This window comes from Pempheris klunzingeri, chromosome 11 (assembly GCF_042242105.1).
Source record: "Pempheris klunzingeri isolate RE-2024b chromosome 11, fPemKlu1.hap1, whole genome shotgun sequence".
Lineage (NCBI taxonomy): Eukaryota > Metazoa > Chordata > Actinopteri > Acropomatiformes > Pempheridae > Pempheris > Pempheris klunzingeri.
This window is the reverse complement of record NC_092022.1, coordinates 6,279,039-6,292,482: the sequence shown is the minus strand read 5'-3', so window position 1 is coordinate 6,292,482 and position 13,444 is coordinate 6,279,039. Positions and strand designations below refer to the sequence as shown.

General features: G+C 43.6%; 1 protein-coding gene and 1 long non-coding RNA gene across 2 annotated transcripts; one reads left to right on the top strand and one right to left on the bottom strand.

Moving 5' to 3' along the window:
- The first annotated feature begins 634 nt into the window (after positions 1 to 634).
- On the top strand, positions 635 to 1,918 carry LOC139210230 (uncharacterized). The gene is made up of 4 exons (XR_011585237.1): positions 635 to 753; positions 934 to 1,068; positions 1,366 to 1,474; positions 1,701 to 1,918. It is a non-coding gene; the product is annotated as an uncharacterized lncRNA (long non-coding RNA).
- Positions 1,919 to 3,169: 1,251 nt separating this feature from the next.
- LOC139209247 (dnaJ homolog subfamily C member 16-like) lies at positions 3,170 to 11,338 on the bottom strand. The gene is made up of 16 exons (XM_070838888.1): positions 11,326 to 11,338; positions 10,947 to 11,004; positions 10,402 to 10,556; positions 9,074 to 9,253; positions 8,769 to 8,953; positions 8,555 to 8,659; positions 8,286 to 8,444; positions 8,011 to 8,141; positions 7,696 to 7,879; positions 7,329 to 7,508; positions 7,177 to 7,198; positions 5,557 to 5,623; positions 5,320 to 5,400; positions 5,041 to 5,130; positions 4,780 to 4,950; positions 3,170 to 4,669 (listed from the first exon to the last, which is right to left on the bottom strand). Exons 1-16 carry the CDS (start codon positions 11,336 to 11,338, stop codon positions 4,222 to 4,224), a joined length of 2,229 nt encoding a protein of 742 aa, XP_070694989.1. The 3' UTR covers positions 3,170 to 4,221.
- Positions 11,339 to 13,444: the final 2,106 nt, after the last annotated feature.

Genomic DNA, 13,444 nt, shown 5'->3' with positions numbered 1-13,444 from the left:
CTCTGCTTGACCATTGGACTGTGGATGGAAGCAAATGTAAGTAACAGGCACAGTGTGATCATTCTTCATTTTATGAGTTAAAAAGAGGAAAGACTGATAGACTGAGTTAATAATGAGCTTTTCTTTTTGTTCACAGGCCAACGGTTGGTAAAGAAGTCTGGTTATCCATCTACTATTTTGAGCAAATAAAAGAAGACAGGATTTTAATCTGGCCTCAGTGGTCAGCCATGACAGACTGCTGTGCATTTACGTGACATTAGTTTTAAAAGAGCTAGTCTTGCAGCCCTATTTTGTGTGAGACTTTTGATATCTTTTTTTGCTGTGCACGACGACACAACGATACAGTCCCCTAGATGAGAAAGAGCATATTTTCACAAAATAGCAATACCCATACCCATTTCTACCACAACTGCATCAATATGGCCTGATCATGCTAAGCGATCATCGATAATAACGCCACGTTGTTTAGTCTTTCCAACTTACTGTATTGGGGTCCCTCTAATGCCCTCCAACTGTGTTGATATAGAGTGTCCTGCACTTCTCTTAGGTCACAACATCATTTAAGACTAGTTCTAGGCTACCATAAGAATGTTCATCCAACTTCAGCTCTCGCTCACAAACAAGACTAATGATATTTTTCTCATACTGGATCATGTAGGTGCTTCCTGTGTGACTTGCCCTACTGACTGGAAGGAGTTTGACGGTCACTGTTTCCTATTCAGTTTAGGTCCAAAGGGCTGGGCTGATGCAGAGGTACTTTCTGGAGCAACATTATTTATAAATGCCTCATCGCAGTCATGGCATACACTTTAAAACAGTAATAGATAAAAAGTCTTATCTCACTTCTATGTCATCATTCAACTAACCCCACCTCAACATTATTTTGTCCTCCCCCCTGTGTCTCTCTACTTCACTCTTTGTCTTCCTCATTAGGCCGACTGCATTGCTCATGGTGGGAATCTGGCCTCAGTTCATGGGTCAGACCAGTACAACTTCCTTAAAGAAATTATTAAAAGTGTGACTGGCGCAGACACACAAACTTGGATTGGAGGCCATGATGCAGTAAAGGTGAGTGATTTAAAAAACAGGATCTGATGCAGCTGCTTCCCTTATATTTAATAATTTGGTGGTCAAATGTAGATGTTACATTTAGCTCCAAGTTATTTTTTAGATCTAGGATATTTATCCCTCATGAGAGATGTGATTTGGACCACTAGATGGACTGAATGATTTAGGCTGACAAGAAAATTAATTCAAATGTTAGCGCCATAAATACAATCCTCCATAGTGACACTGTGTTGGAGTGGTGGCAGAAATTTCAGTACTGATATTTTGTATTTTTTCAATGAATTGAATTTTTTTCAGGAGGGTGTGTGGATGTGGAGTGATGGTACCCAGTTTAAGTTCGACCTCTGGGGACCCGGGGAGCCCAGCAGCAGCAGAGGAGAACATTGTTTGGAGTTGAACTACCTTGGTGGGTAATGATTGGCTGACTGGTTTATTGTCTTATACAATCAGATTTCAACATCTAAGATAGCAAAAATGTACTTTTTGGAACAAATCACCTAGTGTAATCTTACAGTAGAATCTGAATCATGTTAAGTATTAACACATTAGATAAATATAATAATCACATTTATTGACAACAGAAATAACTGGTTGCAGCTCTAATTGTTTGTTTGTTACCTTTTCAATTCAAGGTAAACCCAACGACGGACAGTGCCAATTGAAGAAACCCTTCATCTGTCAACTGTGATGTAAAAGTGATCCCTGCCATGAGGACACGACATTCCCATCCCATCAAGATGTCACTTTCCACCAGGTTGTCAACCCTCGATGACATCCCTGCTGAAAGACCAACTGTCACTTCTGATTTCATTTGAAATAAATCAATAAATTCATATATCCTAAGCATTAATTTGTCTCACCTGTTTTTATGACCATCTCAATCCAAAACCTCAATTTCTATAAAAATTCTAAAAAGATCATTCAGTCTATTTTCTATATTTCAGATTATGGTTCCATATTAAACATATTAAATAATCAATAATTCCATAGCTAAATTTAAAGGGAAAAAAACAATTGATCAGTCAAACAGCTGATCAATCAGTTTATTTTATATCTGCATTTCTAGAATGATTAATGCCATAGAGACATAACCTGTTGTACAACCAAGAATGGAGGTAATATCTCATGTGCTGCTGGTGGCATCGGACTTCACAGGTTATCTTTGAAAGAGAAGTTCAAACTGAATGCAATAATTCAAAATGGTCAATGGACATTAAGACCAAAACAGCCATGCTCAGTTCAAAATAACATATTTAAGGTTTGAGGGGGATTAGTTCAGTTTCCCAGTGGACTGAACAGCTGCAGAGCTACTGTGGATTGTTGAGATGTTTTCCCGTAATCACAGTCACAATATAGAGACGAGTTAAATTTAAATGGAACTTAAAATACACAAGACAAAAAACATTACGTGATGAAAATTACTCTAAATTTTCAGTATTTTATGACTCAAAATGTAATATTATATGGGTATATTAATGTGTGTGAACATGCTTACTATGAGCTTTGAGACCAGCTTACAACAGTGTGTGTGTGTGTGTGTGTGTGTGTGTGTGTGCATATCTTTCTAAAGGTGTGGGGACAAATTTTGGTTTTAAATCATTGCTGAGGATATTCCTGCATTGTGACGATAAAATTTGGTTCTTCTCACAACCTCAAAGGTCTGTTTGAGGGTTACGAATTAGTTTTAAAGGTTAAGGTTAGAATTAGGTTAAGTTCAGGTTTAGGGTGAAAGTTAGGCCTATGCATTTAGCTATGATGGTTAAGTTTAGGGTAAAGGGCGAAGGAATAGATTATGCGGTGGGTGAAGAAAGAAGGTGTGATTATGTGTGTTTGTGTTCTTGTATTACAGACTTGGTGGGGCCCACAGTGTCTTGTGAGGACATTTTGAATGAAAGATATAGAATAAGCAGCACAATAGTCCAAAAATTAATCAGATTTTCCCTCCAGCAGAAGCTGTGATAAAGTTACAAGATTTGTTTTTCTTCTAAAAGAAACTGCAAAAAATGACAGTTTTCTGTTTTAATTAACAAACATAAAGCATTTTATTACAACCAACAAGAGCATAAATGCACTACTGAAACATCTGACAGCGGCAGACATCTTGTTTTACACTAACTTGTAAAATCAATCTTCATGAAAACTAAGAAACAAAAACTACAGCATTTTGATAAATCCATGTAAAACATTCAGCTTATCTTTCAAGTAACATACTCGGTCCTATATGTAGCATGATTATGTACAATATTTACATCACAATGTACCAACATAATTATATTAATGACATTTTCACGACAAAACAAATGAATAAACCAAGCAAACACACGTGGAGTGTCACTTCACTTTCATGTCTACGTAGTTTAAGATGACACAAAGATAATGTATCAGTCAATAGTGGTCATTCGGAAAACATTCAGAAGATGAAATTGACAAGCTGTTCATTATGTTTGCTACATGAAGCTACTCACTAACTGAGGTTGGTAAATAGCCCAAGGCTGCTAAATAAATATGTGCTTGTAGTGAGACGTACATTTTAAAGCACAACCCCAGCAGTTTTTATGTAACAAAACAGGTGTTTTCTTTTTATGCATGAACAACATGATGAGGAAGAACATGGAGAAATCCTTGAGGTCCAGGGTAAAAGGCATTGTCATGACAGCAGTACGCTATATTGCACAAGCGAATCAGCATTCAGGAGATAATCTTTAACGGAAAAACAAAATGGACTGAGACGCATACAAAAGACATTAAGTGTTAGAGACATGCATCTCTAGTCACAGTATTCATCAATAAAGACCAAGGTAGTTACCTCGCCTCCTTTCGTGTGTGAATATGACTGATGGTGACGACGGCAGGAGAGTACAGGTGACCACAGTGAATTTGTTTTCTGCTCACAGGCTGTAGCAGCAGTATTTGCCTGCATTAAATATGACAACCAACAGTTGAAACAAGCATGCCATGAGTGTTAAGAGGGTCACATTAAAGGATCTGTCCCACAGTAGTTGCACTAAAGTCAAGTTTGTAATATTGGCCCGACTTTAAAAGTAACTATTAAATATCTCAAGTGCAAAAAAGGCAGCTCTAGCCTAACTTCAGCAGAACACGAGAAGAGTGTGACAGTAGATAAATACTCAGTCCTTCTTAACTCGCCTCCATCTATTTATTGGGGGTGATCTTGTCTAGTCCTGGCCAGGCGGGGATGTAGTAGCGAGGCAAAGTGCCCTCCATGAGCCTTTCCATCCACAACCCCAGACGGTCCAGTTTGTGGTGGATCTGCAGGGTGGATATGCTGCGGGATCGGTTGGATTTGCGCGGGGGGTGGTCATCGCGGGAACTGGACCTCGACCTCCCCGCGGAAGTGCCCCCTTCATCCTCAGATGACTTACTGTCGAGGTCCTCTCCGGTGTAGACAGGCTTAAACAGACACAGGTACTTTTTGTGTCCGTTAAGTGCCAGCACATAGCCGGTGTAGTCTATCTTGTGGCTGCTCCCGTCGTCCTCGTCGGCGTCAATCCGCGTGGCGTCCTTGACGTATTCCAGCAGAGTGTTCATCCACTCACAGTGCTTGTCAATATTTAGGAAGGAGAAATGCAGCGTCAGGCTCCTGGGAAAGTTGAAAGAGCGATTGCGATGAAGTATCGATAGACATGATAAATGTTAAATACACAAAAATGGACAATATCTGTTCCACTTATCCATATCTGTTTCGCTTACCCTGTGAAGGAGTAGACCTCTTTGGCAAACTTGCTGAGGAGGATGTTCTTGGAGGCATCAGTGAGCACCAGCACTATGTTCATGTGTCCCGGCCTCAGCTTCACCAGGTTGCTCATGTAGGTGATATCTGTCAGCTCCGTCACCTCCACGAAATTCTTCTTGGGAGGCCGACTGAAATCAACAGCAAAAATGAAGAGCTGAAAAATGTGATGACAAATGCCGCACTGCATTCAAATATGTACATTTTAAATGTATTCTTGCCTTGAAGTACTACCGGTCCCTGGTGACCCATTTTCTGCTTTTGTTCCATCCTTTGCCTTTGGTTTAGTCTGCTTATCTTCACTGGAGTCACTGCACAAAATAAGTTTTCCCAAAAGGAGATCACATGCGGAAGAAAAAAAAGTAAACAGATATTAATTTAAAAATTAATAGCATAATTGTTTTCTTTGTCTTTACATTTCTTTATAATATACGGTGTGTTGCTATAGTTACTGGTCTGGTGGTCTAATGAAATATGTTCAACGGTAAAAGGCAACTAACCTGAAGGCCTGGATGACCACAGTTCCAAACAAGATGAACAAGGCAGAGAAGATGAGGGACAGAAGAGGCATCATCTCACGCCTGCAAATCAAAACAGAAGTGCAACAAGACACGCTGTATTTACATCTCTTCTGTTATTCCCATACAGCTGGAGGGAATATTCCACATGAAATACTTAAATATGCTTGAAATTGCTTAACTGAATCTGAAATGAAGAGTTAAACGATTTCAACCTACCAGTTGTTATGCAGAATATCATCAATGACTTCAGAGAGGTAATCGTACGATGCATAGATCTGTTGGGCTTCACTATACAGTGAATAGCACATGGTGAAGACCGTATGTTTCTTTGTCTGTAAAACTATTGGGCTCCTTTCCCCAATGCCCCCCAGTTTCACAGATAGGTGTGAAATCACCCCCGCGCCCAGCTCCACTGTCACCATTGGCCGGAGGGGACACATGATTTTACGACCGCAGGCCCACAAAACCAGTTCACCCCCACTGAACTCTCTTCTTTCTCATCGTCTCGCCTGAAGTGGAGAGACCAGGTCTTTCCTGCTCCCTCTCCTCCTGCAGAGGAGAGACCAGCTCTCCTGATCTTTCCTGAAGAGGAGAGACCAGCTCAACTCAGCTAAGCTCTGCCTCAGTGTGGTCTGTCCAGAGCAGCCACCTCCTTCATGGTAGCGACACAAGGTCCTGCCTGAAGTAAGCAGATCAGCGCCAGCAGGCACGACCCAGAGTCTGCCAGCTGATAACCAACAACAAGAGCACACCAGCAAGTTAGCACAGAGCTGCTAACTAACAGGAACAAAGGAGCGACCGGATTCCTCCAGCCTGCAACCACAGCAACGGACACGAACCACACCTTTCCTCCAGCAACAAGCTGAGAAAGCAGCACCCTCAAGGACACTTCCTCTACCCCTTTAAGGACTGGTAACAAACTCTAACTGGGCATAATTAGCATAGCATTACTGCATACATGGTTTACCCTTGTTAATGTATTGACTTGCTTTAATGTTCATTGAGTTTGATTATTGTGATGTGTTGCAGATTACTGTGCATCCATTAAGTTTAGTTGATGTTAGCCTACAAACTAACCATCCTGTCTTAACCTGCACCTTTATCTCTCTCACACACACAGTCTGCAACAGGCCACTGAGGGACAAAGCTAAGCTAACAGCACTTAGCTTTCCTTTGTCTGCCTCTGACCCACACCCCAGGGGGTCTGGCCATCACCATTTGGTCTCTCTCCCCCACCTTTGTGGGACCCATCTCACATTCCTCAGCCTTATCACTCTCACACACACACACACACACACACACACACACACACACACACACACTCTTACACTCATATTATTTTAGTTTAGTCATAGAGATTTAGTTAGATTGTTTGATTGATTTTGTTTCTGTAACAGCAGATGTCTTTAATACCTACTCTGCTTCAGCTGTACTTACAACCAAAGTACAAGTCCTTAATGCATAACAAATGATGTCCCTGAATTTTGCTCTGTTTTAATAAATGTTTTAATACCTGCTGTCTCCTTTAATGTTGTACAAGTGTGGACACTGCCAACCTCTACACTGTCAAGAACTCCAAAATCCTTCAGCTAGCTATCAATGTGGTAATTTTGGTAGTAATTATTAAATTAATTATAAAACATAATTCCAAATTGATAGTTTAGTATTTTTATGAGACTATATCAATTAAAACGGCTGTCTTTTCCTCGTTTTTCGAGGTGGTGCCCCAATCGAGGTGGACTTTAATCAAAGTTCATTCATTTTAATAATTATTAATTATCTTTGATAATTATTTCTGATAGCCAAATTGAACATTACCACTTGTTAAAGCACAACAGATCCATCGGATTACAAACATCTAAAGAGTGAGATTTTTACATTTAGTGACGGGACTGGTGGTTGATATATGAACAGTACTTGGTTCTAAGCACTTGGTTGCACAGACAAACATTGTTCAAACCCATTGTTTCCACTCAAAGGGAACATACAGAGGCAAACTCATTGTTGAGCTCAGGCAGCATTGCGTCACGGATGAGGATGGACGGGTCCTTCTGAAGTCGCTCCAGCTCCTCCATGAGACTCTGCTTGTCTTCCTCGCTGCCGTTCCAGGCTGTCACTGGCTTGAACAAGGCCTTCCCTGCATTATTGCGCCTCTCCAGGATCACCACCTGAAAAAGTGAAAAAGTGAAGCACTCCATCTGATAATATGTGTCAGGAATAATACACTTTTCACGAGAGCATAAGTTGTTCGGTTAAATGTCTACTCCAACGCATTAAGCATCCTAAAGCGATGCCTATTCCCAAGAGATTCACATGGAAACTGGCAGCTGTCATGTTCAACTTGTATGAGTGTACCTGTGGTGGTAATAGTGCACTGTCTTTGTTCTGCATGAGGATGTCACAAAGAGGTTGCTGTAGTTGTTGGTACACATAAGCGAACCTCACAACCTCCTTGGTGTTGGTGGAGGCAAATGAGAGAAAAGCCTGGTTTCCGAAAGAAAAGGTCTCTTCCTCGCTTGTGATCAGCAGGACACAGTATCTGAGGGCAGGACAGACGTGAACAGCAAATTTTAAAATACCTTAAATGAGATGTGACAATCACAAAAAATAATATTAGTAATTCAGTTTGTTTTCATGTTTTAATTCTCTGAAAATGTTATGTTATCTTACTTCCTGCGTCTATGGAACTGTTTGACAGGACAGAGCTCATCAAAGAGCTTCTGATTGACCAGCCGTGGCACAAGGAGAAATTTGTTGTTTGACATGAACTCATCAATAATTTGCTTTTTCATTCCTCTAGCCTGCAGAGAGCAAACACAATCACACAGAGTGAGGAGACATTTCAGTGAACACAAGTTCCACTAGTTCAGTGTACAGGTAACAGCAAATAACAGGTAACAGTGAATAAGTAAATCAAACCTCGAGACCCTGCTGCTGTGACTTACCTGGATAATGTCTGCAGGCTTGTCGATGTTCTCTTTGAAGACCAGCATGGTTGGAGTATAAGTGTTAATATTGAACTGTTTCTGCAGACTGGCGGTCTCTGAAAGGCCTTGGTCGACATAGCCAAACTGCAAGTAGTCCTTATAAGCAAAAGCCGTCAGCTACGGAGATGCAGAGATAAATTATTGACATGTTCACGTTAGTGATGCAATTACTGACAGTGGCGCCCGGCGGTACATTTCACTTAAAAAACTGCGAGGCAAGAACTTACTTTGTACAGCAGAGGAACTACAGGCACTTGGTCGAACAGAAGCACATGTGGTTTGTTGAGCTCATGCCAGCTGTTCAAGAACTGCAGGTCATTTTTGTCAGTGACCTGAAACACACAAAATAGAAAATGTTTCATTCATTTTGAATTTATGCAACCAATCAATCTTCTTTACGGCCATTCTAAATCCTTTCACCTCCATCTGGCAGATACTTACCCTCTCCACAAGTCTCTGAGGAAGGAGGTCTTCTACAAACTGCCTCAGGTGCTCCTTTGCTACAGCGTAATGGAAAAATGTCACTTTGCCGTTGATAACTCCAAGTATTGATGGGGTGCGATGAGCACCGAGGTGATTGGCTAACCGTCTCTCATAGCCAACATCCACCACGCCTATTCCGACACCTGCAAAAACAGGATATCCAAAATCATACGCACATCAACCTCATCAACCCTGCCCCACGCAAATTCATAGACGGCAGTGCTGCTGGATAATTTGGGCTGATTTATAGGTTCATTTCAAACCTAGAGTCTCCATCTCCTGCACCACCTCCTTCCAGACAGGCTCGATGTGGATGCAGCTGAAGCACCAGTCAGAGGTGATCTTTATCAGGTAAGTTCTCTTGTAGCTGTCAGGCACCACGTCGTTGACATACTGGTTAAAGTGCAGTATGTACTTGCTGTCAGCAAAGTTCAAATCTCTGCCTACAGAACACGACTATGTCAATGACATGAAGTGTCAAGGGAAGAGATCATTCCTCTGTTCCACGGACCTAACAAGTCAGCAATGATGATGTCACATCTTAAATGATGATGTCACTTCCATCAGGAGGTCAGGCCTCGATGACATCAGTGCTCTGAGAATTTCTTTTCACTTGTAATTGATGTGATGATTTTACCTGCCGCTCTTTAGTTAAGCTTCTGTGGACATTTAAGTCACACGCTGCATGTCAATTTATTTGCTGTGTCTTGTCACATTTTTCTCTTTCTAATAAACCAACTCTTGCACACCAGTCAGGTGTAAGGTTCAAAGTGTTTATTGTCAAGTGTACAGTGCAGAAACGGGTTTCCCTGTACAATGAAAATCTTACTTTGCCATCCACACTGAATGCCAAAGAATAAAAAAGAAGAGGATAGAATAAAATATAAAAACATATAAATATAAACTGCTATTGCTAAATAACCTGCTATTGCTTAACATATAAATATATTTACAAAATGTGCAACTTAACATAAAGTACAGTCAATGTGCAGATGAATGTGCAGATTAGAGGTAGTTGTGACTCCTATTGGCTGTTAAGGAGCCTGATGGCGGAGGGAAAGAAGGAGTTTCTGAGTCTGGACGTCCTGCATTTCAGACTCCTGTACCTCCGGCCTGAGGGGAGGAGAGTGAACAGTTTGTGTTGGGGGTGGACTCCGGTGGACTCTGTGTCTGTAGATGCTCTGCAGAGAGGGCAGGGGAGTCCTGGTGATCTTGGACGCAGTCTTCACCACTCTCTGCAGGCGTTTACGGTCCATGATGGTGGTGCTGCCGTACCACACGGTGATGCAGCCGGTTAAGATGGACTCAACAACGCAGCTGTAGAAGTTGATGAAGATTTTTGACGACATGCCAAACCTCCTCAGCCTCCTCAGGAAATACAGCCGCTGCTGGGCCTTCTTCACCAGCTGTGTGGTGTTCAGTGTCCAGGTGAGGTCCTCGTTGATGTGGACCCCCAGGTATTTGAAGCTGTTCACCCTCTCCACTTCCTGACCACGGACGAGCAGTGGCTGATGAGGGCTCCTCTCCTTCCTCATGTCCACTATCATCTCCTTAGTCTTGTCCGTGTTGAGGGTGAGGTTGTTGTCCTCACACCATGTCACCAGAGTGTCCACCTCCCTCCTGTAGGATGCTTCGTCTCCACCGGTGATGCGTCCTATCACGGCGATGCCGTCTGCAAACTTCAGGATGGTGTTGTCCTTGTGGGAGGCAACACAGTTGTGGGTGAACAGGGTGTAGAGGATGGGGCTGAGGACACACCCCTGAGGAAAGTCCAGGAGCCAGTCACAGAGGGGGGGGGGGGGGGGGGGTGCAGTCCGAGTGAGAACAGTTTGTGGGTGAGCTTGTGGGGGGGGTTCAAGTTTGTTTCTTAGATTTTTCAGAATTTTCACTCATAAAAACAAGTTGATGGAAACTTAATTACATTACAGGCGTAGCAACAGTCAAAAGGGTGAAAGACTTCCTGCCTACAGTCACACTTTGCACTCACTGACCCCTCTGTGTTGAACTTTCGCTATGACATAACCATAACAGCATCTGGGAGTTTCAGTTCACTAAAGGAGATGCAATTATGGGAAAAATTTATGATTTCCAAAATCCTTTTTGAAGTCTGAATTGTATAGCATCACATTTGAGTACCTGAGTTGGACCAGCATAACAGTGAAGGCAAAGTTTACTCCTGAGGGTATGACGCCATCTTGTGGCACCGACACGGTGTTGAAGAAGAGATAAAACACATCATACAACACACTCACTTTAAAAATATGACATAAAACTGTTAATAAACACACAAAAGATGGTTATGAGATTAAGTGGTGACACTAACTTTTGCTGGTCAAAGTGGGGCGAGCTAGTAGGTATGAAAAAGCGCACACATGTCAACCGAAACATGCAACAACACTATTTTCAGTATTTTGATATTTTCTTACCTTGCTACCTCGTTGGACTGTTTCCCACTAGAAGTCCGGACCTCTGGGCCTATTAAATACTGACCGATAAAACTAAATTATCGGCTCACCTTCATTACTCATTTTGCATCTCTCCCACCTGCTCCTGCTTACGTCATCAGTCCACGACCTGTAGCTCGTGCACTTTATTTACACCTGCGGTATTATTAGCGAGCGCGAGCCCAGAGGAAATCACCAAGCTGAATCCAAAATAAAAGTTTGTGAAGACACAAAGCTGACAGAGCAGCAGAGCCCCTGCTGGGAGAAGGAGGACATACATGAGGACCTGTTCTAACATAATGTTAAAGTATTGAGAGTAGTAGAGCGGTGGTCAGGCAGTCTGCCCTGTGTAACTATAGCCACACCTCAGACAGATGTTGCTCAATCTGCATTTTTTAAAATATGCGAGCAGATCATTTAAGCAGAATTTGAGTGTGTAGTTACCCTTTAAAACAAAAAGTCTGTAGCTTCATCTGTCTCACTCAGCCACAGCTGTAATTTAAAATCCAACACCCAGGGGGCACCATTGCATAACTCTGGAAAATAAAACAGTTGACTACACCTCGGGCAGCTTTACCAAGATGTTGTGCTAGATGTGGCTCTTAAGGATGTAATTATGTGCTCCAACTGAGCAGCCTGTCTGGTGGCTCAGAGGGATGGGGTAGCAGGGTCAGACCTAATGGAGAAAATAATGAAGGTGCAGAGTCAAGTCCTTTTGGATTCTTCCACCAGATGTGACAGGAGTGAGGGAGCAGACAAGAACATAGAAAGCAAGTTTTAGAAAGTGAGGTGGTTGAGGTGCCACATAGGGACCAAATAATCATTTTACATATTCTGTCCTGTAGGCAGAGGTTAAAACGGACGATCGGGTGGTGCATGGGAAATTTGCAATAAGATGCAACGATTATTAGCTTTTTTAAAAAGAATCATTTGCTTCTATGTAAAGCACTGTGTGTTGCACGTATCCATACTGAAATACATTTTATTATCATCAATGTCAATAAATCTGGCATGTAGGGACATGGAATGTCACCTCGCTGGGGGGGAAGGAGCAGGAGCTTGTGCGGGAGGTTGAGAGGTACTGGCTAGATATAGTTGGGCTCACCTCCACTCACAGCCCAGGAACCCAGCTCCTCGAGAGGGGGTGGACTCTCCATTTCTCTGGCGGTGGGCTGGTGTGGGCTTGCTTATAGCCCCACAGCTCAGCCGCCATGTGTTGGAGTTTACCCCGGTGAACGAGAGGGTCGTGTCCCTGCGCCTTCGGGTCGGGGACAGGTCTCTCACTGTGGTTTCGGCCTATGGGCCGAACAGCAGTGCAGAGTTCCCGGCCTTCTTGGAGTCCCTGGGAGGGGTGCTGGATGGTGCGCCGACTGGGGACTCCATTGTTCTACTGGGGGACTTCAACGCCCACGTGGGCAGCGACAGTGAGACCTGGAGAGGCGTGATTGGGAGGAACGGCCTCCCCGATCTGAACCCGAGTGGTGTTCTGTTGTTGGACATCTGTGCTAGTCACAGATTGTCCATAAGGAACACCATGTTCGAGCACAAGGGCGTCCATCGGTGCACATGGCACCAGGACGTCCTAGGCCGGAGGTCGATGATCGACTTCGTTGTCGTGTCATCTGACCTCCGTCCGTGTGTTCTGGACACTCGGGTGAAGAGAGGGGCTGAGCTGTCAACTGATCACCACCTGGTGGTGAGTTGGATCCGCTGGCAGGGGAGGAAGCCGGAGAGACTCGGCAGGCCCAAGCGTATCGTGAGGGTCTGTTGGGAACGTCTGGCGGAACCCGCTGTCGCTGCGGTTTTCAACTCCCACCTCTGGGAAAGCTTCTCACAGGGGGAGGCTGGAGATATTGAGTCTGAGTGGACCATGTTCTCCACCTCCATTGTCGGCGCGGCCGCTCGGAGCTGTGGCCGTAAGGTCTCTGGTGCCTGTCGTGTCGGCAATCCCCGAACCCGGTGGTGGACACTGGAAGTAAGGGATGCCGTCAAGCTGAAGAAGGAGACCTACCGGGCCTTGTGGGCTCGTGGAACTCCTGAGGCAGCTGACAGGTACCGGCAGGCCAAGCGTGCTGCAGCCCGGGCGGTTGCGGAGGCAAAAACTCGGGCCTGGGAGGAGTTCGGGAAGGCCATGGAGGAGGACTACCGGTCAGCTTCGAGGAGATTCTGGCAAACCATCCGGCGCCTCAG

Bases quoted from the DNA above. Each gene is read 5' to 3' on its own strand.
- LOC139209247 (XM_070838888.1), bottom strand. The intron at 7,880-8,010 runs GTAAGATAACAT...TCCTGCCCTCAG, and splicing joins CAGTTCCATAGACGCAGGAA to ATACTGTGTCCTGCTGATCA. The intron at 5,624-7,176 runs GTTGTGCTTTAA...TGTATAGTGAAG, and splicing joins GTTTGTAATCCGATGGATCT to CCCAACAGATCTATGCATCG.